The following is a 24,753-nucleotide window of genomic DNA, read 5'->3' on the forward strand; positions in this document are numbered from 1 at the left end:
AATGTATAGAGGCAAACACATCTCAGTGAGAGTGCCCTTCCTAACTGGTTACAGATGGAGCAAGATAACAGAGCAGCTGTGGGGGAGAGAGTGGGTAGAACTTTTTTTCTGAAAATCTGCCCACTAGTAATAAGGTTTTAGTCCATCAGAGCAAACCAATATGATTGTTCCCACTCACATGTAGATCACTGCTACAAAATAGGCTGTGCCCATATGTTTTACTGAAAATTTCCAGAATAAAATAAAAGTAAACTAATTATGAACTACTAAGTTTTCATAGAAAGGTTTTACCATGATTCTGCACAGATGGTATCATAGTGTTCAGAACGCTATAGTTAGCAATTCTAGATTTAGATAGTTTGTTTCTTCTTAGATGTAAAATTCAGAAAACCCCAGAATAATTAATAATTTTGCCCATATGAATGTAAGTTAATTGTCAATACAGTGTAAGTCAAGCATTGCTAACTGGCTGCCTTCATTGGGCCTAATTCATGTTTGTATGCAATGGCTGATGTTCCAGCAATACAACCATTATCTAGAACAGCGGTTCTCAAACTGTGGGCCCTGACCCTAAAGTGGGTCCAGACCTTCTCAGCATGGGGTCACGACTCCATGTTGCTGACCTTCTGGCTGATGACTTTTCTAATCTCAGTCAGTGATTCAAGGAGTCTGAAAAATCTGTTGAGTTGTCTGTTATTTTAGACTCCTCCAATCATTTTGTGCATGCACAATGCTGCCATGTATGTGCTGTCTGCTGACTACACATGTGATGTGATGATGTTCTGCAGTAACTTGCTGAGGTCCCGTAATTATTTTTATTATCTGATGGTGTCCCAGAGCAAAATAGTTTGAGGACCCCTGATCTAGAACCTTCCCATATTAGCACCAGTAACTATAGGCGCACCCAGTTCTACAAACATTTAACATTACAATAACATAATTATGGGTTGTTTTTCTGGTATGGTTGAAAATATTTTGTAATTGTACTGGATAGAGCAATCCAGATCTTTCACTAAAATCAATTTCTAGCTCTAAAAAAAACCTTTAATCCTGTATTTCTAAATTGCGGAATTTCAATGTTCCTTGATGATCCAGCAGAGTTTCTGCAGTAGATAGAGCCAAAAGTAAAAGGCAAATAAGATTAAGGTCTTAGTCCATATTACTGCATGTGAATTGAACACTAATGAGGAAGAAGGATTAGATGTAATAGTGTTAGATCTTTTTATTTATCTTGAAATATAATGTCTACCGACTAAGTATCTTCTACAATAGTGATATATATATTTAAATGCTATATATATATATATATATATATATATATATATATATATATATATATATATATATATCAGTATCAGCAGGGCTATTTTTCAGCAGGCTCCAGCAGGAACTGAGGCCCTTATTCTAGTTCACTCTTTCTGACAAAATATTTCTTAGATGGACAAAACCATGTGCACTGCAGGTGAGGCAGGTGTAAACCCCCACCCAAATCTAATTATCTCTGCACAAGTAACACCTGCCTCACAGTGCACATGGTTTTGTCCATCTAAGAAATATTTTGTCAGAAAAGTGAACTAGAATAAGGGCCTTAGTTCCTGCTGGAGCCTGCTGAAAAATAGCCCTGAGTATCAGTATATATGCAGTAACACTGCATTAGTAAATTATTGTAGATAACACTAATTGGATACAAAGAGACAGGATACATAGTTGAAAATAAGGCTATTTGGGTAGTGTAGCTTGCATGACTTTGGGATGCACATGCTCAGCCAATGAGTGCAGGCAATGCAGAGAAATAGACATGTGGATTGCATGCACACTTATGACCAATGATGCGGACTGAGTTTGTAATGGAACATTTTCAAGTAGGAGAAGTTCTGCATAGGGGAGTCTCTCTTGCACCTGGTATTACATTGGCACACAGATGACAATTACAAGAAGTAAAATGAGCGAAACACAAAAAAAGGTGCATGTAGCACAAGATACCTACAACTCTGCATACAGAGAATATACTTATTTTAATTTATTTACAACTCTGCCTTAGGGTAGATTTGCTAATGCTTCGAAAACAGACAGGTAGTGGTGTCGCCCATACAGGTGCAGCCATGTTAATCATATACATATGTATGACTTAATATGTCAGGCTAGGGATGCCTGTAGCACGTGCTTTTCTATGGTGATGCATGCATGTGCACACACAAGTCATAGTCTACGGGCATACTTGTCAGCTTTGCCATGATTAGGCCGCTTGTCGTCAAAGCTAATTGTTACTATATCTGTATCAACCAATGTCAATCAGTTTCTAGAATGCAACAGAGAAATGATAGAAACTGATTGGTTGATTTAGGCAACACCAAAACTTGTCTGTTTCAGAAGCTTTAGACAAAATGAAAATACGCAAACTAACTTTTTTTATGCCTCCTCGTATATGTTGGAGAACCTAGAATAGTTTTATTTGTACAGGTTGAGTATCCCTTATCCGAAATGCTCGGGACCACGAGCATTCCGGATAAGGGAATTTTCCGGTTTTTGGAATAAAATAGTTTTAGGCATACTTACCTGTCCCCTGGTGGTGCCTGGTGGTCCCTCAGTGTCCACGTTGTCCCCTGGAGTCAACAGCAGGCCTTCAGCACTGTCTCTGGCGTCTCCAGCGGTCCCAGGAGTGCTTTGCGCGAGTTCCCAGGCGCGCCGGTGACGTCACCGGCGTGTGCGCAAAGCACTCCTGGGACCGCTGGAGAAGCCGGAAAGGATGATAAAGGCCTGCCATGGACTCCGGGGGACTTGGTAAGCCTAAAAAAAGGGTTAGGGGGGAACCAAATTTTTTTCGAATTGTTCCAAAAAAACCACGGTTTTTGGAATAATTCGGATACGGGATGCACGGATAGGGGATACTCAACATGTACTATAATTGCTAGACCATATTACACAATGAAATTTTTTACTTTTTAAAATCTTTTTAGTTACTGTAAAGTGAGGTTTCATTTCGACATTTATTTTGAAAAGTCATTTTTTGTATACCTAAACTACTAAAAGTTGTAACAGAACTAGTCAAGTATCAGCATGAAATAATTTAAATTGCAACAGATACTTAAAAAAAAATCTTAAAACATCCAAGGGATGAGTTCTTTCATATGACTAAGAGTGTAAATAAATGTACAACTGCTTAGGGTAAACATAAGGCTATTCTAAGAAGCAATTAACAGAGTGTTCTTAGCAAAGATAAGTAATTGGGTAAACTGGAGGAGTCTTTTGGTCTCTATTTGCTGTCATGCTGATCAAGTGAAAGTAAGCAAAAGAAAGGGATTTTTTTTAAGATAGCTTAAAGAGTGCTGTTAAAAGAGAACATTTGCCTTTTACCGCTCCTGAAAAGATGGAATGCTGGGTAGAAACTGTGCCTTTCTGGTAGCAATTACAGATGTTAGACCTGAAATGAGAAACTAGACAAAGTAAATCAAAGTAGAAATTATTTTTTAGTTTGAAGATTCTCTATAAAATTAGCCAGGAACCTTTCACACGTCTTTCAATTTTTTTTTTTTAAGTAATGGACCTACAGATTATTTCTGCAATACAGGATATATCATATACTGTATGTGGCCAACAATTCATCACGCTCCAAAAGCTGATTTATTTCAGACCTTGACCTTTTTTAACTATATGGTTACCTCAAACCCAATTTAATTCTTATTTCTTTGTAAGGATATCCTTATGTCTATCCCATGCATGTTTAAATTGCACTACTGTCCTACCACTTATGATGGTAGGCTATTCCACTTGTCAACTTCCCTTGGTAGGCTATTCCACTTGTCAACTTCCCTTGCTGTGAAGTTTTTCCAGATTTCCCCGAAATCTACCTCCCTCCAGTTTCAGTGCATGTCCTCTTGTTCTTATACGTCTCTTCATTTGAAGAAAGTTTCCCTCCTGGAACTTGTTAAAACTCTTGATATATTTGAAAGTTTCAATCATGTCCATACTTTCCCTTATCTGCTTCAAACGATACATATTGAGATTTTTAGTCTTTCTGGGAAAGTTTTGTGATCCTTTTAGTTGCCCTTCTTTGTGCCATCTTTAATATATTTATATCCTTCTGGAGATTTGGCCTCCAGAACAAGACACAGTATTCTAGCGGAGGTCGTACCAATTACCTATATACAGTGGTATTATTACTGTTTACTTACTGCTGATGCTGATTCCTCTCCCTATGCAACCAAGTATCTGACTGGCCTTCTTCTTTGCTTTGTTACATTTCTTACCTGCTTTAAGTCACCTGAAATAGTGACTCATAGATCCTTTCCTCCTCAGCAGTTTCCATTATAGTGCCATGTATACTATATTTAGCCTTCGGATTTTTGAGACCCAAGTGTATGATTTTGCATTTTTTGGCATTAAACTGTAATTGCCATGCTCTTGTACATTCCTTTAGTCTCCCTAGATCATTAATTATTTGTTTAACCCTCCTGGTGTGTCTACCCGGTTGCATATATTTGTTCAAATAGGCATACTTTCCCTTCAATAATATTTGCAATGTCAGCAGTAAAGATATTCAAAAGTATTGGTCCAAGTACAAATCCTTGGAGCACTCCACTGGTAACATTACCTTCTTGTGAATGCACTCCATTTGCTACAACTCTCTGCTTTCTATCCTGCTACCAAGATCTTATCTATTCAACCATCTTAAGGCCCCCATACACTAGGGCGACTTGTCCGACTTCCCCCTGAGCTTCCCCGGCTGCTCCCCGGGGGAGCTTGATTAGATTGGCACTTGATGTGCCATTTTTTACATGTGATAAATCGTCTCGATTTATCACATGTAAAAAACCCGGGGAGCAGGGGGGGGGGCTACAGAGCAGGGCTGCTGGTGGGAGCAGGGGGGGCTGGGGACGCTGCGGGGGACACAGGCGGCATAGAGCCGGGCAGAGGGAGCCGGGAGCTGTCAGTGCTAGAAAAAAAAGCCTATACAATGAATGGGCAGCCTGTGATTGGCTGAGCGCTCTCTCAGCCAATTGCTGACTGGCTGAGAGAGCGCTCAGCCAATCACAGGCCGCCCATTCATTGTATGGGCTTTTTTTTTATATTCAGTACTGACAGCTCCCGGCTCCCCCCGCCCGGCTCTATGCCGCCTGTGTCCCCCGCAGCGTCCCCAGACCCCCCTGCTCCCTCCACCGCTGCGCCGCCCCACTAGGTCCCAAGTCGGGTGGTCGGACGTGCAGCAGGTTCGACCACCCGACGCAGATCCGATGCGCACGGGACCGCGCATCGGATCTGAGGGGACATCAAAACTAGCCGATTTTGGTCCGATTTCGGCCAGATCCGACTGATCTGGCCGAAATCTGACCAAAATCGGCTAGTGTATGGGGGCCTTTAGTATCCAATCCCATACTTTTTGTTTAGCCGTCTGTGATGTAGGACAGTGTCAAAAGCCTTAGATAAGCTATATCTATGGCCACTCCTTTACTTTAGTCACCCATTCAAAAAAGTTTGCTCCCAATCACAGCCGTTGTTAAAATCAAAGTCATGATGGACACAATGATACCAATGGTGTCACTATGATGTTCTTATGTTTGGAGGGAAACTATTATTTTTTACAAATATTTAAAAAACTCCTTTTTTGTAATAAAATAATTTTGGATAAGTTTAAATACATGCTCTTTACTTAATTCACTCATAAAAAAAAATAAAATTCTGACCGGATTTTCAAAGAAAATACATCATCAGTTAAATGGTTAATAAATAGGCCACTTTACTGTATCTGTTGCACCACTTTATGCAACCAAAATTAATTCAGGATAATTCAGGATATTTTTTATGATTAAAAATAAAAATCAGTACCAATGTGATAAAAATGTAATAAAGACTTTAAAAAACAAAACAAAAACAATGTATGAGCTGTGTCCTTGGCATGCTGAATTTAGATAATTCTCCAGGGCTTTTCATGTTCTGGATAATACTCCACACATCCGCAGATAATTGGAATTTATTAGAGGTAAATCAGACTAACAATATATATTTCCATTTATTGTAGGTTTTTACTGGAATCTTTACAGCGGAAATGATTTTTAAGCTGATTGCCCTAGATCCATACTATTATTTTCAAGAAGGTTGGAATATTTTTGATGGTATCATCGTGAGCCTCAGTTTGATGGAGTTGGGACTAGCTGATGTGGAAGGATTGTCAGTGCTTAGATCATTTAGACTGGTAAGAAGAGAGTTTTATACAGTAGATTCGTATACACTTGATGCACTAGTTGTATGACGTAAAAGTATTTTGATGGCTTTGCCTCAGTTTCTTCACTTCTGGAAAGTTGTTTTGCACAGTCGGATGCGTGATAGTTTCCTCCAGATCAGCGCATTTATCGCAGGATAAAAGCGGTGTATGGAGAGTAGTGTCTTGCACGGTGCACCATTTGGGAATGAGATCCTCCACAGCCAATATTGTGGCAGGGTTGGTGACAATGTGCGCCTGGCAGGCCATGGAAAGTCTTTGACGCTTTTGCTTCCCGCCTCCTACACTGACACCACTGGAATATCATGCACCATGCGAGACATTGCTCTCTGTACATCGCCTTCATCCTGCAAAAATTTCTGAAGCATGCTCACCTTTTGCGCAAAGAAGTTGGATTACATCTCTTTGCATGATCTGAAGGAATCCATCATGCATCCAAACTTGCAAAACAACTTACAGGAATGAAGAAACTGAGGTGGAGCTGTTACAGAAAAAGTATCCTTTTCATTTGGGCACACCTTATATTGATTCATATTTATTTTTTAGCTCCGTGTCTTCAAGTTAGCAAAATCATGGCCAACACTCAATATGTTGATCAAGATCATCGGTAATTCTGTGGGAGCTTTGGGAAACTTGACCTTGGTGTTGGCCATCATCGTCTTTATATTTGCTGTCGTTGGCATGCAGCTATTTGGTAAAATGTACAAAGAATGTGTCTGCAAAATTTCTGATGACTGCGAACTTCCCCGTTGGCACATGAATGACTTCTTCCATTCATTCCTCATTGTTTTCCGAGTGCTGTGTGGAGAATGGATTGAGACCATGTGGGACTGTATGGAGGTGGCCGGACAATCTATGTGCCTCCTGGTGTTCATGTTAGTCATGGTGATCGGGAATCTTGTGGTAAGTGCAACAACTATATTATTGTAAGCACTGTAGTATTGATAAAACTTTCATTTTACACATAACCTTATACCTGAAAGGTAATAAATTAATAAATAAATATATAAGTATATATTGGGAGAATTACAGATAATTGTCCCACAGTAATTAAGTGGTGAAGCTGGTCCTAGTGAAAGTGAGAGTAATAAAAGTAATTGCAGTTGGCTGGGATCATTAAATTAATGCAGCTACTGTACATGCACAATGTAGGTGAAGGAGGGAAAAAAACGTTTAAATCAACTCTTGTGGATTGCCTGGTGTGCTTTAGAGATGTGTACATCTAGGGGGAAATTTACTAAAGGAAATGTGTAAAAAATAGGTGTAAAAATAGGTGTATTTGTATCCAGAAATACACTTATTTTTGACATTTACTATCCCGAAAATACGGCAATTCGTATTGATAGCACATCAATACGAATTGCCATATTTTCGGGATAGTCAATGTAAAAAATAAGTGTATTTCTGGATACAAATACACCTATTTTTACACCTATTTTTTACACATTTCCTTTAGTAAATTTCCCGTCCACTGTCGTGGACACATCTTAGTTTTATCTATGTTGGCAAACCTAAAGTCATCATATAGACTGACTTTTGCATCTTTCAAGAGGTTGACTACAAAGCAGTAGATTTTGTTTTCTCTTTTGGACTTTCCCATTTACATCTAGCAGTTGCCTGGTGCTGAAAAACCAGCTGCTGTTTACATTTACTATTTACATTTTCAAGTGGGACACTGTGGACACTTCAGATTGGTGGCTGTACACTCCCGTCACACCAATAAAGGGATGGGGAGGTGGCAGCAATATGTTACTCTTCACTGCTTTTCTACCCCTAAGAGGATCATTTATTCATCAACAGATGGAGAAAATCTTTGGTCAAGAGAAAGGGGAAGTAGAGCTAGTGTACGGGGAAGTGAGTTATTATGGTCACTGCTCGAGAAATCCAATTTTCCAAAACTCCTTGTCTAAATCAAATTAAGCTGTTAAAAAGCTCTGTTCTTACAGGGGGAGTAATATTAATAGATTTACTAGTAACAAGATGGATAATAATATTTCCTAAATAAGACAGCTATGTAAGCACACGGCTTTGTAACTGAGCTTATCTGTATATTCAAAATGTAAACTTGGATCAAAAATGCTGAAGAGCAACTTGATAGAACCGAAATCGTTGTGGACAGATAGTAAATTAAGATGAATAATCATGGTACATTGAACTAATCGGAAAAGAAGTTGGCAAGTCGCCATGTCATGTCAGTATTGTAATTCATATCAGCTAAAATGCAACAAATTGTTACCAACCTGGCAGAGAATGGAGCCATTTTAAAATGTACATCAATATGGCCAATAGGAAATGGCATGTAACATAGTTAGGGGATTAAGAATTAATTATTGCAGTAGTGGATGGCGGTAGCTTTTAAAGACAAGGTCCATAAAGTACAGTTTCTGGAGCTTAGTACATAAGGAATGAAGGGAGAATGCGATCGCATTTTGGGTGACATCGGGGGCGGTAACGAGGCGGCGATGCGGCGTTGGTAAGGAAGTGGTCCGGACAATGCAGGTGTGATGTCACATGCAGCCGCTAGCAGGGGACTACTGTAGAAAAGCAATGGTATCACATTTCTGCAATGCATTTCTGTGATGCGATTGCAATTACATTGGAATAGCATCACGGAGAAGGGACTTTACATGCTGGGCAGCCTGGCTCTGTGCTGGGCCAGCCCCCAGCATACGGAAGACTGCAGTCACAGTATTGCTTTTTAAGAAAAACTACAAATGATTCTGACTTAGGCCCTTTATACGTATAATACTGGTTTATAAAAGCCCCGTATTGATAATCTGACTAACCTAAATACTATAACATCAGGACGCCTCATTGGTGCATGAATTTCAGGATTTTTTTGTTTTCATTAATACAGCAATATACCTTGCAATTTAAAGGACAATTATTTATCCAAAACGTTGTAATAACTACTCGTTTGGGCTGTTACATATTAATATTGATCATTGTGATACTGCATATACATGCCTTTGTTTACAATCAGATGGTTTGGGGTTCCCCTTACAATTTACTGCCTTAGTAGCACCCAAATGACAAAACTCACACACTGCAGATGCTTCAACCACAATGCCTGTAGGGTCTCCCACATCGGCCTCCTTTTGTTTTTCCTATCTTGTCAGCCATTGTCTTGTTTTACATCTCTTGGTTCTTTCCTGTTGTTTGTTCTGTATCCCACTGCTGATTGGCAGAAATTGTCTGCCTGGCCATCCTTTGTCCCTTTCCATTGTTTGTTTCATGCAATTCTCGCAGGTCTTTCACATGTTATTATTTGTTATCTGCCCTCTTTTGTCTGTTGCCTATTGTCTTCTGTCCCCCTGCTTCTTGTCTTTTACTCACTGCCAGTAATTTATACATTTGTATGGCATCTCAGCATCTTTGTCTGACAGTACATAGATAAATATTATGATGTTTACACATGCTTATTCAATGGTATCCAGAATACTTTGCACTTTTAGAAAAGAGCATATCCTATTTACTGCCGCCATTCAATGCACATGTATCTTTCTTGGCATTGAAGCAAACAAAAGCAGTTTTCAAATGAAGATCAACACTTTCTATATGTTTGGCCTCAAATATTTCATGTAAGTTTGCAGTATGAACAAACATTATTAAGTATTATTTGTGCACAGAAATATTGATTAAAAGTGTTGTAATAAGATTATCAACTGTATCAGGTGTACACAATGCATGTGGGGCCTGAATAAGAGGCACCCACTGAAGGTACTAGTGTCTGTAACAGAAATATGGTGCTGGCATCCGGAGGCACTTTAAGAGAGGAGGAGGCCCATGTTTGACCTCCTCTAATCGGACCCCCGCCTCTCATTGGGCCCCCGCCTCTCTTCCAGCCAACACTGCTTTAGTGCAAAGCTCTAGAGGACTCAGACTCTGCTGCGCCTGAGCAGAACTGTGAAAAAATGGCCGCCACAGCCATTTTTTTTGCCGATTCTGGCAGTGCTGACACTGTGGGACTCTGGAGCGGTAAGTATTACAACTTGGTGCAGTGTGTGCGGTGTTGGGAGGGCCTCCCTGTGACTAACTGCACCCATTAAAAATATCGGTACTTGTTTCCTAGAACGGCGCCCATCGCGGGCATCGCATGTACATCGCATGCCATTATAATGGCATGCGATGCGATGCCCGCGATTTTACATAGAAATGCATGGTAAAATGTAAATCGCGTCGGTCGCATCGCATGCGGCCAAAAAACCGCATGCGATGCGACCGACGCGATTACCGCGATTTACATAGGGAACAATGTTAAATGGCCCAATTGACCCGCTTTCACATAGGGAACAATGTTAAATGGCCCACCCACAGACCCCAACCCGAAGCGTGGCGAGGGGCGGCGGTACGCGTCCTCCGACCTTTTCATACCCCCACTATCCACGTCGGCGTGGAGTTGAGAATAGAAAGTGTGGCGAGTGCAGCGAGCCACCGAGCCCGAAGCGTGGCGAGCACAGCAAGGGGACGCGGATACCTGTGAAGCCCGCGAGGGGATGCGGATACCTGTGATGGTATCCGCGTCCCCTCGCAGGGCTCGCTGCGCTCGCCACGCTTCGGGCTCCGTGGCGAGCTGCGCTCGCCACACTTTCTATTCTCAACTCCACGCCGACGTGGATAGTGGGGGTATGAAAAGGTCGGAGGACGCGTACCGCCGCCCCTCGCGGGCTCGCTGCGCTCGCCACGCTTCGGGTTGACGTTGATTGTGGTATGGCGTTAACAATTGGGGGGGCCATTTCACACTTCAGGGTGGGTATTTGGGGTCTGTGGGCCATTTAACATTGTTGCCTATGTGAAATCGGGTCAATTGGGCCATTTAACATTGTTCCCTACGTAAAATCGCGGTAATCGCTTCGGTTGCATCGCAAGCGATTTTTTTGGCCGCATGCGATGCGACCGACGCGATTTTTTTCCTTGCGATGCCTAAGATCAATATCGTGGGCGCCGTTCTAGGAAACAAGTACCAAAATATCCCCCTGCTGGCATCATATTTCTGAGGAAATCACTGTAAAAATGGTGCTGGAACGATAAGGGGATATTTAATAACTGTTTGAAAGAGATAAAGTGGAGAGATAAAATACCAACTAATCAGCTTCTATCTCATTTTACAGAGTAGAACAATTACAATGAGATGCTGATTGGTTGGTTGTACTTTTTCTCTGCATTTTTCTCTCTTAAAGATTTGATAAATCACCCATCATGTTTCCAAAGGTATTGCACATACACAGTCACTGGTACAGAGCCAGAGTTCTCACAGAATGTAGCAGCGAAGCTTCTACCATGGTGAAAGCGGCCTATGTAAATTTTGCATGGCCTACTCCTGTTTAAAAACAACGTAGTGCTGGGGTAGCCAACCCTAGTCCTCGAGAGCTACCAACAGTGCATGTTTTGCAGGTCTCCTCACAGAATCACAAGTGAGCTAATTAGCTCCACCTGTGGATCTTTTAAAATGTGTCAGCGATTAATGAGTGAAGCTGTGCAGCAACTAGGTTGTCTGAAAAATGTGAACTGTTGGTAGCTCTCGAGGGCTAGGGTTGGCTACCACTGACATAGTGTATTTCATCATCATGACTATAAATTCATCAGCCACACCCACCCTACTCCATGTCATTATGCGTACCCCTTGTTCGGGTCCTTTGCTGTCCTGTCATGCCTACAGCACACATGGGCATGTCACAACAATTGTGAACAATAGGAGCCAGAGCATGTGCAATGCACATTTAGGGGTTACTTTTATTAAAGTTTAGGTTTACAAAAATGAAGATGTTTCCAATAGAAACCATTCACATTCTACTTATCATTTATATAGCACCTTCTAAAAGACAATAGCTACAGTAGTATCTGATTCGTTTTACACCAGATTTATTTTTCCGATTGGCTATCAGCTGTCACGTGTTTTAGATAGCCAATAAGATCCCGCTTTGAGATCCCAGTAAAACTGAACCCGCTTATCTCTAAGTTGGATCCATATCTGTAAACCCGCACTTTAGTAAATAAAACCCTAGGTGAGATGTGCACGATAGTGCCACAGCCAGTGGCGTAACTATAAATTATGCTCCCCCAAGCCAAAATATTTTTAGGCGCCCCCCCCCCCCCCCCCCCCATAATGCCCCATACACATTACCTCTCTGTGGCTACCCATGTCCCTTGAAAAAGACTGGCCGGGCCGGAAGCTTCCTGTGGGGCCGGGCCGGAAGCTTCCCACCCCACAGCCCCCCTATATTACATTATACACAGCCCTCCCCATATTACATTATACACAGCCCTCCCCATATTACATTATACACAGCCCTCCCCATATTACATAATACATAGGCCCCTATATACATTATACACAACCTACCCCATATTACATTATACACAGCCCTCCCCATATTACATTATACACAGCCCACCCTATATTACATAATACACAGCCCACCCTATATTACATAATACACAGGCCACCCCATATTACATAATACACAGGCCACCCCATATTACATTATACACAGGCCACCCCATATTACATTATACACAGCCCTCCCCATATTACATTATACACAGCCCTCCCCATATTACATTATACACAGCCCTCCCCATATTACATAATACATAGGCCCCTATATACATTATACACAACCTACCCCATATTACATTATACACAGCCCTCCCCATATTACATTATAAACAGCCCACCCTATATTACATAATACACAGCCCACCCTATATTACATAATACACAGGCCACCCCATATTACATAATACACAGGCCACCTCATATTACATAATACACAGGCCACCCCATATTACATTATACACAGGCCACCCCATATTACATTATACACAGCCCTCCCCATATTACATTATACACAGCCCTCCCCATATTACATAATACACAGGCCACCCCATATTACATTATACACAGCCCCCCATATTGCATTATACACAGCCCACCCCATATTACATTATACACAGGCCACCCCATATTACATTATACACAGCCCACCCCATATTACATTATACACAGCCCACCCCATATTACATTATACACAGCCCCCCATATTGCATTATACACAGCCCACCCTATATTACATTATACACAGCCCCCCCATATTACATTATACACAGCCCCCCCCATATTACATTATACACAGCCCATTCCACATGATAAACAGCCCCCACACACACTAAAGTACAGATTCCCATCATATTACAGACCCCACTCCCCAGTACACACACAGCACCTCAGTAATAAAAGTACCACATTACAGTAGATAAAACACAGCCCCCTCACTCCCCCACTATACAACACTCACCTGGCTTGCCCATTCCTTGGAGGTGCAGGGAGCTAGTAGTGTGGTGAGTGTTTGGGACCAGCATCAGGGCGGCAGCAGCAGCAGGTTACAGGAGCACTGTGCAGGGAGCCCAGCAGTATGGTAGGTGGGGCCAGCATCAAGGCAGCCGGAGAGCAGGGCTGAGCAGGGAGCAGGGCTGAGCAGGGAGCAGGGCTGAGCAGGGCTGAGCAGGAGCAGGGGAGAGCAGGGCTGAGGCCTGCTGCACGGAGCCCATCAGTGTGGTGGGCGGGGCCAGCATCAGGAAGCCCTGACTGAGTGACGGCTCTCCTGCTCCTCAAGCTGCACGGACTTCCTCTCACAGCGCGGTGGCCGGCTGTGTATAATTATCATGAGCAGGCCCCCTCCGGACTGAGGACTGCTCAGCTTCCCGGCTTCTCTGTCTGGCCTCTCCGTGCGGGAGCAGGCGCCCACGCAGCCCCCGCTCCCCCAAGCAGTGGCGGGGGCTGCCTTACACAAGCTACGCCACTGGCCACAGCTGATTTTTATCAGATTCCAATTTTATATTGATGCATTTATTTGTGCATCAACTAATTCATTAATGTTTGGTTCATTTTGTGCATTTTATATGCTGAGTTACTGAAACCAGAAATGCTATATGCACTAATGTGAGTTCGGGACAATCTTTGTACAGAATATTAATCGTTCTTTGTATGTACCTCCTAGGTTTTGAATTTGTTCCTGGCTTTGTTGCTGAGTTCATTTAGTTCCGACAACCTCACAGCTACAGATGATGACAATGAGATGAATAATCTCCAGATTGCTGTGGGAAGGATACAGAGGGGAATAGATTTCTTTAAGAAAACAGTACGAGAATGCATCCAAAAAGCCTTTGTTAAGAAAAAGAAAGTTCTAGATGAAACTAAGCCACTAGAAGAGCTGCAGAACCGAAAAGAAAGCTGCTTTTATAACCATAATGCAGTAGACATAAATAAAGACTTCGATTATCACAAAGGTGGCAATGGAACTACCAGTGGTGTAGGCAGCAGTATGGAAAAGTACATTATTGACGAGAGTGATTATATGTCGTTTATACATAACCCAAGCCTCACCGTAACTGTTCCGATTGCGGTCGGTGAATCCGATTTTGAAAATCTCAATACTGAAGATTTCAGCAGCGAATCAGACCTAGAAGAAAGCAAAGAGGTAAGCTATCTTAATTAAAAATTTAGTGTTTTTGTTATTTTGAAGTAACATTTATAATTTGGTCCTGTATACATGATAACTAATTAAACATTTCTAATTTTTGTTAAATAAATACCAAAGGAGTTTGAAGAGATTATAGTTCTATATAATTATAATATTATCAAATATTTTATATTAATAATGAACATCGTAACATTAGACATAAATGTTTTTGTGTAGAAATATTCTTTGTTCAAGGTGAAGAAACTTGGTGTTATACCATCAGCAGAATAATTTGCTATTGAATAAATTTTTATTTTGTTGGCTTTGTTCAACCCTTCATTTGCTTTTCCTTGGTTTAATTTTTTCCTATCTGTAAATGTACTACATTGAAGAAATGTACAAAAATTCACATTTCACATAACATATTTCATTCTCTCATGGGTTTTTTTCTATTTTGTGAAAGTTTTAGAACAAGAAATCTGTATTTTTTTTCTACTTATATGCTAATTATTGTTAAGCAACATTATACTACCATTGGATCACTTTTGAGAAATGCTTACAATAATGACTATTAGTCCTGTAGCAACTTTTTATAAACTTCCAGTTTTTAGCCAAAAATACAGCAATATTTTCTGAATCTACTAGATTCACACATTTCTGAGCTAAATAGAATATATGTTATACAGAATTGTAAGTGAATGAATATATAAACAATATTATACAATGAGAGAAGTGTCATTCCTTATAGAGGGTTTTCCGGCTTCTATTTAGCTAGACCTTACCCATATTTGGCCATGGACCAAACTTTTATGAATTATTACGGTAATATTATTAACCCCTTCAGTGGTGTTTTTTTTTTAGGGAGCGCTCCCCACTGGGCAAGTTTTTTATGGCGAGCGCTCCCTAAAAAAACCCCACCACTGCCTCCCCGGGTCCAGGCAGCACCGCTGAACTGTCAATCAGCTGCTGCCCAGCCCTGCACCCCGGCGCCCCGGTCCTGCCCCGGCAGCCGGCTTGTCATAAGCCGGCGCTGGAGACTTGTAAAGAAAAGCCGGAGGGGAGGGGGGAGGAAGAGGGAGGAGGAGGCGCTGCAGAGGAGAGGGAGCCGGGCAGCTGAAGCTGCCTCAGTTCAGAAATTGAACTCAGCAACGCTGCCCAGCTCTAAACAGTGGCAATCCCGAGAATTTTCCGGCCTTGCCAGACTGGGCACTGAGGCAGAGCCTGGAAAATTCTTGGGATTGCCACTGAAGGGGTTAAGGTAGAACTGAGTGCTCCTGTCTATACAGCCTCTAGCTAGGTATTCTGTATATGTGTTCTCATACATCTTTTCTTTAGTCACCTTGGCAGGTTTGAATATTCTAGCATTGGGCATTTCTTCTTTTTTGCCAAAAACGTGTCTAAGTTGCAACATAATGGGACTAGGATGCACAAGGAGACTGTGCTCATTAATTTATTATGACACTTGCATATTGTGTGTGACTGAGACTGTATAATAGGCAGAATAGAATGTCTATTGTGAAAAAGTTGCGGCTTTCAAATTTTATAGCACTTTGAAGGTCATTCAGGTTCTCACTCACCGTTGCGAATTGTGGGTGGGGGTGTGTGTGGTGGTGGGCCGCCATCGTGCACATGGGAAAACCCAGCGTTACATAGGTGTTCCCATATAACGCTGGGTGTTCCCATGGTAATTTGCTGATGATGCAGGTGCGGGGGGCAGGCAGCTGACATCAGCAGATGTCAGCTGCCCGCCCGCTTCCCGCACAGGGTGCTCGTAGATGTAAGACACCAGAGAGGTGTCTTACATCTGCGAGCACTGTAGAAATAATTTGATGGTCGGCGACCATCAAATGATTTCATTCCCGCACGCAAGCTGTGATTGGATTTTTATGCAAAACATCCATTCGCATGCGTTCAAAACTCGGAGTGTGAGGGTGGACGGACTTTCATGCGGGCGGCGTGTGGTTGACTTGCAAAATTGCTAATTTTGCAGCTTTGCGAATCAACCTGAATAACCTCCTTTGTGCATAGGTTAGAGACTCAGTCGCACACAGATATACAAGTTTCCTGGAATGTACAGACCATGCATGCCTACTTACGGAAGACTTCCAGTTTTTTGGATAGGCCCTCTGTACCTCTGCAAGAGAAGCGGACAGGATGGGGAGAAGCAGATGTGTCCTTATACATCATTGCTGCAGTTACACCAAATAGCACATCTTGGCACACCAGGTCTCTGGAGACTCTGCTAACATTGGTCATCTTTCTTTCCCAAAATGTATCTTAGGGGTAAGGATGCCACTCCTGGGCATTTTTAAAATCCCGTGAATTGGGCAGACGGCTGAGGTCCGGATGTGCTGCTGGGAGCGGTCGGGTGGAGGAGGTGCAGTGGTGTGGCCTTCGCAGCGTGACCTATGACCAAGTCACTCTGTGCAGAGTGGCACGCCGGGGTTGGGAACAGCCAGCTAAGCAATCTGTCTATGCCCCCGAGCAATGAAGATGAATTGTCCCGCACTTCGCCATTGTCTGACTAGATCTTGACTACATGTAGTCAAGATCTAGTCAGATTGGCAGTGTTCTAACCAGAGAACATTGGATAGCACAGATTGCCCATACACACATCGCTATGTGTGTATGGGCGATCTAGCCACTGGGAAGCACAAGGGCAATTTCTCTAGCCTGCATTGCTCAGCATGCACACTAGCAAAAATCACCCCATGGTACAGGGCTGTAGTCACAATGCAATGCAACCAGGACAAACAAGATTGTGCTGATTAATTTGCAATGCAACACTTTTATATCTCTGTGTGACTGAGTGAATGAGCCTGTACATAAAGCCACATCTTTTTTCCAAGTTCTGTTTTGCTCAGTTATAAGTATCACACACAATATACAATAATCATATATCAAATGAATCAGCAGCACAGTCTATTTGTACGACCTACTTGCATTACCTTGTGGCTAAGATTCATTTTCAGCAAAAAAGACACCCAGGGTTATCAGGCGGGCTGTACGGACCTAGCGGCTTACTCATGCCAGGCATCTTGCCCTGCATGGCATATTGTGGCTGAATGTATGAGGACCCATCTGTACATTTACTTGTAATAGCCTCTGTAAATTGGACTGAGCTACAGGGCTAAATGTAATAGCCTCTAAATTACTGGAGGTTTGGGATTTTTTCAAGTCTGCCTTTTTTTCAAGCAGCAATCATTTACAATGCAAAACCAGGTTGTTGTTTAAAAAAAAAAAAAACAGACTCCTACGAAATCCTGATCCTCCATCAACTAGGTGGCCATTGCATTTAGCCCCAGGTCATTGCACCTGACAATGCCTAGCCAATGATACATTTATTGTGGCAAATGATTGAATTGTATTTTTGTACATTTTATTTTTATTTGCTATAAAAATAGACCCCAAGGTTTTGGAAATGGAGAAGTATTTTATCAGCTGTAGATTAAGGGCCTGATTAATGTTTTATTTAGTAAAGTGATTTCTTTTGCCACTGCTTGTGCGCCAAAGTGACACAGCAATTGATTAGTGATAGCGCATGCCCAGAGGATTTATTAATAAAATAAGTGACAGTTAGGAGGAGGTAATGGGCATGACCAGAAGAATTTGGCCATTTCTGGTTGTGTCAAAGTCAGCCACTGGAACCCTTAGCATTTTAGGAGAGTTGCTTTGTCTAAGAACGTAAGACTAAAGGTCTGCATACATCAGTTATATGGTTTTCTGATTTCCCAATATGACGGCACTGCCAATCGATGATCAGCAATCTGTATGAGAATCAAGGAAATTAAACCTATGAAAGAACCCATCCATTTCGGCGTATGTGGCAGGTGTCGGATGCCGTCAATGGCATTTTCGATGCACACGATGGCATCTGAATTATTAGCATATTCTTTCAATAGCATAGTGAGCAAAATCACATCTGCAAATGCTTTAACATAAATCTCTGAATCAGGCCAAATATTGTGGACACTTTCTCTGCGAAACAGTTTTTATTGTACAAATTGTTATTTCTTCAGATGGTAAAAGTCGACTGAATCTTTGCATTTTCTGTTTGTAATCTATGGGTTTCCAGTACATTAAAATATTTGGTACCCTTTAATAAATTTAGAAACTCTAATATATGGTTAATTATATTAATGAAAAATAAAAAAAGGCTGAAAACTTTAAATCATTGTTGATAAAATAAATTGACTGCATGTAAATATATTTAAGACAATTAATGATAAAATGAAGCCAATTTAAAACACAAGAATTTAAGATAGCCATGTGCTAATCTAAAGCTGTGTACACACGGAGCAATATGATCGCTGGCAATATATTGCTAGCAATATATTGCTCAGCAATCATATTGCTCAGTGTCCCGTTTTCTTCAGTGACCAGAGATGGTCGCTGATGAAAATGACACACTGCTGGGAGAAGAGGCAGGGGATGTCGCTGGTTGGAGGAGCACGCTCCTCTGACCAGCGACCTTTAGGGGGCTGAAAACGGGAGCGCACACTCGGCGATTTATCGCCGTGCACACTCCAATCGCTGGCAATATGGCCACTCAGCGACCATATTGCCAGCGATTTTTGCCCGTGTGCACACAGCTTTAGTCATGTTCAATAAAATTAGACATTTGTGGTTCCTAATTTTATTTATTTATATATTAACAGTTTCTTATATAGCGCATACATATTCCGCAGCGCTTTACAGAGTATAGTTATTAGCAAAAACACATAAAAAATTACAGTACAAGACAGTTTAGGACAAGTACATGGTTAATATGGATAGTTGCATCAGGGGACAGGAGACTGAAGCAATCATCAGGGTGGCAGAGGTTTATATATATTCTAAGAAAGGCACATGAGGAGAGAGGGCCCTGCTCGTGAGAGCTTACATTCTAACAAGTGAGGGTTAGACAGACAGGGGTGACACAGAAGGGAAAGAGGTGAGCATAAACAGTAGGTTAGGATGAGAGATGGTCGGGTTTTATGCAGGAGGGTGGGAAGAGGTCAGCTTAGTCCTTGATATTTTAAGTCTGAAAAAGAGCTGGGTCATCCAAGAGTAGACAGCAGAGAGACAGTTGGAGATATGAGTGAGGATAGAGGGAGAGAGATCAGGAGAGGAGAGGTAGATTTCAGTGTTATCAGCATAGATGTGATAGTGGAAGTCGAGTTCCTAATATGATTCATCACATTTATTTGGCCATGGTGGGAAATTTTATTGGCCAATAACTGCTTTAGTCTTTGTGGTTGGTTAATGCTGGGCTGTAGTTAAAGTAGATATATAAATATATTTTGCATTTCATTGTTGGTTTATGGTCAATAGGTAACATGACCCATACTCCAGTCAATCCATAGAATGACTTGATATTCAGATCTGCCCAATTTAACCTACTATGTGTAGTCAAAGCATGTACACATCCAACTGTTTAGTAATATGAATGTACGAGAACATTGGCTTCTAATGCCAGCAAGTCTACACAGACTCACCAAAATATTTTAGATGATACTTATATACAGGCATTCATTCACTCTACAATTCATGTTACTGTATGTTATACAGGCCCAAAATTAATTTGAAGTATAATTTCAATATGTTGAGGTCTTAGTTTGCTGAGTTTGGTGATTCATGGATTTGGGCTATCATTGTCTTTACAAGGCATGGCTTAATCTATATTAATTAAATTTCGTTTTCAAGTTGTTTCACAGATATGGTAGTCAGCTAAAACATGGTCAGACTTTCACTTTCTTAGAATAAGCCTTTTTTTATTCTGATTTGACTAAAGGGATTGAAAGACCATTGGAGCATCTCTACTTTTCATAAACGAAATTACATTCATTCATTACGGGTTTGATTAATTAAAGATTTGATTTTTTTTTTTTTTATATTATTGTATTTAGCTTAATTGCCAAAAGCGAAATTGTTGAAATCTGAAAATTATCATTTAATTTATGGCTGAACACCATTAACTGCAAATATTACTAATATTTAGGTGACGCTAGCAATTTTGTTAAAAATATCATGCTTTTACTAATGATTTTTAAATCTATAGGTGTGGGGATTGAATTTATTGGGTTTTGAAGCTGTTTTCTTTATTAATAGACATTGTAGTATCACCCACTGAACATGCCAACATGAGGTGTAAGGGCATGTGTGAGCATGTAAAATAAGTATTTCATATTTTAAAGACATTTAAAAACTTAAACTGCATAATAGAACATATTTGGTAAAGTGCAGGCTTGACATAGCCCGTGCACTCAAAAACACACCCTGTTTATTGGCTAGCTCTGTTTCTTATGGTGACTGTCATGTTAAAAGTTTGCTGTTTGTCTTTTAATAATTCTGTATGGCAGAATAACTGTAAAAAATGTATTTATGTAAACATAAAACTGGTTATGTGTAATATCAACTATTAATCTTTTGTGACACTTTGATGTAACATATGGATAGTAAATATGTATGATTTTCATGTAGAAATTAGTTTAAAAAAATTCCATGCCAAGCTAATTTTAATTGCCAACCTTAATGTGGATATATGTATATATATATATATATATATATATATATATATATATATATATATATATATATATAATTGCCAAGAGAAATATTTTTTACCAAAAAAAAACATTTTCTTTACAGATAATCTTTTTGAAAAAGCAATAATTAATTTACGCACACACACACACACACACCATTTTCCCATTGCTGTTTTGTACATTTTGAAAGCTTTTAGAAAACTGCAGATATGTGTTATAATTGAGTGAATTTGACTTTTCCGAACAATTGAAACATTTTTTGCTGGAATTTTTTTTTTAAATCTCTACTCAATGGCCACAAGAAGCCATATCCTGAGGATTTCTAACCATGACATAAACAAGCAGATAGTTATTACTCTATAAACCTTAGAATATGATATGTTTGGAAGTTCTATAGAAGATGGGATGTTGCCAATAGCAACCAATCAGATTTGATCTATTATCTTGCAGAAGGTGCTAAATAAATTAGAAGTAGAAGCTGATTGGTTGCTATGGGCAACCCCCATTTTCAATATAACTCCCATCTTAGTAAATGTACACCCATGTGTCTTTTTGGTAAGATAGCAGTTAGTAAATAGGTGCTCATTGTTTTATCAACTAAAACTGAAGCGAACACCTGAAAATGTGCGCATCTTAAAAATATACATTTATAATGTTATACACTACACACACAAGCTATAGTTGGGCAAACCATAGACAATGACACTAAACTTAAAGCTATGTAAATAGCAACATTTTGTTAGATGGTAGATAGTAAGATGTTATACATGTTAGGTACTTACAATCCTAGGTACTTCATCAACCCGAGAGCTCTTGTAGATATTTCATTACACTTCCTCGCAAAGATCATGAGTATAACACACCCACCACTGCTTAAGAATGCAGATGGATTACAATATCAATTTGACTTGTTTTATGAAGATTAGGGGTATTGTTATTTTTATCTTTTTTTGTTGTTTGCATTTTTTTTACTTCTCACAGGGGTAAAACCGAGCAGAAGCTACCGACAATGCAACTCTGGTGCTTTTAAACAAGGCAGAGCAACGTGTCACCACATTTACTAAGGTTAAATTGATAATACCTAATTACAATTAATTTTGATTGGCTTGCATGCAACTCAGCTGTGTCCCTTGCCTGCCCATTACAATCCAATACAAAACATGCACAGCTATTGGGTGTAGGCTGAGTCATGTGACTCACTTCACAGCATGGTCTGGTGAGACTGGCCGGTTAAGATGTACTAAGAATAAATGTTTTATTTTTTATTTTAATTTTACTTCCTCCTCAGCATTTAATGCATGCTCTAAACCTATACTGCTTATATATTCACAAGTGTAAAACTAAAAAAGGAGCATGCACCATTTTGAATGTCAAACTTATATGTTTTAAGAATTTGGATTTTGCAATCTGTATGATACTGGCTCTGTTTATAAAATTCTGTTGCAGTTTGAGGAAATGCTGTCAACTTGTTATTATTTAATGAGGCTGTATTTATTGCTTTATTTTTTAAATATTCTTTCAAGTTTTTGTGCCAAATTGAAATGTTATCACTGTTGGATGTCATTATATGAGATCAAAAGGAATTTCTGATGCAATGATGCTGTCTAACAGGAAAATCTATTCAAGTGTACCTATCGCCCAGTATTTGGAATCTATCAATTCACTCAAAACTAATAACAATATTGGGCCAGATGTACTAAGCTTCAAAAGTGATAAAATGGAAAGTGATAAACAACCATCCAATCAGCTCCTGCCTGACATTTTTCAAACACAGTCTGTGACCTGGAAGGTAGGAGCTGATTGGCTGACTGTTTATCACTCTTCATTTTATCACTTTTGAAGCTTAGTACATCTGGCCCATTGAGATATGTGGCACAACATGCCTCATGCCTCTGTAATGTAATTGGCTCTAGTGGATTGGCATTTTGGATCCTCCATTGTCTTTTTTACGTGACATTGGGTGCCAAGACATTGCACACTGTGCAATGGCTTAAGTGTGGGTAACATAGCCATGATATCCTTACCAGGTAAGTTAAGAGAATAATCTAGAGGTAGCAAGTACTTGAAATTGTGCCAGAAATGACACTGTATTAGAATCAATGAGTTGTATGTACAATATCTAGTAACTTATCTGTAATGGAGATCTGTCTCAAGGAGAGCCTTGTTCTACACTGAGAATAGTGTTGACCAATGGGCTCCTTTCCCCCATGCCTGCGGCCTACACTCATTTTCTGGGGGATATAATCAGAAAGATGACACAAGTACAGGAGATTGCAAACACATCTTTCTAAAAGTATCACACGTAAGATAGTCACTAGCAGACTGTGTTGGGTGTGGGCTAACTTCACAACAAAGAGGAGGGGGGATCCATGTGGGCTGATACACAGCCGTTAACACATCTCTGACAGTATACCAGTTTTTGTATTTGCCCCAGCTGAACAGGTTGAAGGAGCCTGACACAAATCAGCTTTGATCAGTTTAAATGTTAAAACGGGTTCCCTGTCTTCTATGAATAAAAGAGTAATTTTAATATAAGAATATTAAACTAAGTTATAAGCCAATGGACTCATATGTTATAAAGTGTTAGTTTATGTAAATCCATGTTAAAATTTTATTATAATGATTGGACTGTACGCTGCAGTTTTTTTTTTCTGTTAACTAGAAAAGGAATGTTCTATTAAATTCTTTGTACAATTTTGGATAGGATCAAATATCACTCTTTAGAAACATGAGACGTAACTATTATTCAGCCAATACAATAACATAACTTATATGCACACAATTAGAAATTATTAAAAATAAATCTTTACAAAATTAAGATTGATTAGGAAGTTAATTACTTTTGTAAATATAAATGCATCAGTTATCCTTGGATAAATATCTATATCAAAGCTGTTGAGCAGTAAAAAATTATTTCATCATGTCGTCATGTAATGACTGAACTCTGACCCCTCCAGCCAGTGTCAGTGATGTTCATTCCACAAAGTTCTGACATAATCTACAGTCCCCAACCTTCTGTTATTCCCCATACTTAAGGCCCCCATACACTGAGCCGATTTGGTCCAATTTCGGCCGTTAAATCGGACCAAATCGGCTGTCCCTGACATGCCGTCGGGTCCAATGTGCAGTGCTGTGCGCATCATACCAGAGCAGGTGGTCGTATCGGCTGTCCGACCACCCATCCTGGGCCTCCCACCTGGCCGCGAGACGGGCGGGGAGCAGGAACGCATGCGATTCCTCACAACAAATTGTGACAAGTCGCATATGTCCCTGCTGCCCGGGAAGGTCCCGGGCGGATTGCAGGGTATCGGGTGTCAGTACACTGCTGCGAGACATCGCAGCAGTGTATGGGCACCTTAACTCATCATATACTGTACCACCTCATGATGTAAACACAGACACTCATACAACTCTGTAGAGGACAAGCCTAAAGTAAAAGTAAAGATGAAAACATAAAGGTAATGCTAAGGATCATCTATTTAATAAAATGATGTAATGATAAGATAAATAGGCAGTTGAGGAGTAAGAAATATAAAGGAGGATAGAA

The 24,753-nt window shown here is 40.4% G+C and overlaps 1 protein-coding gene across 4 annotated transcripts in view; it reads left to right on the forward strand.

Annotated features, from left to right (window-relative positions):
* LOC146020645 (sodium channel protein type 2 subunit alpha-like) overlaps positions 1-24,753 on the forward strand; it is a 233,277-nt gene that overhangs the window by 156,236 nt on the left and 52,288 nt on the right. For all 4 annotated transcript variants that reach the window (XM_083153906.1, XM_083153905.1, XM_083153909.1 and 1 more), the window contains exons 16-18: positions 6,017-6,190; positions 6,764-7,120; positions 14,218-14,697. In XM_083153906.1, the coding sequence (XP_083010032.1) occupies positions 6,017-6,190; positions 6,764-7,120; positions 14,218-14,697 (1,011 nt within the window). The remainder of the gene's footprint in view (positions 1-6,016; positions 6,191-6,763; positions 7,121-14,217; positions 14,698-24,753) is intronic.

This window comes from Crinia signifera, chromosome 7 (assembly GCF_055691185.1).
Source record: "Crinia signifera chromosome 7, ASM5569118v1, whole genome shotgun sequence".
In the NCBI taxonomy this organism is placed as follows: Eukaryota; Metazoa; Chordata; class Amphibia; order Anura; family Myobatrachidae; genus Crinia; species Crinia signifera.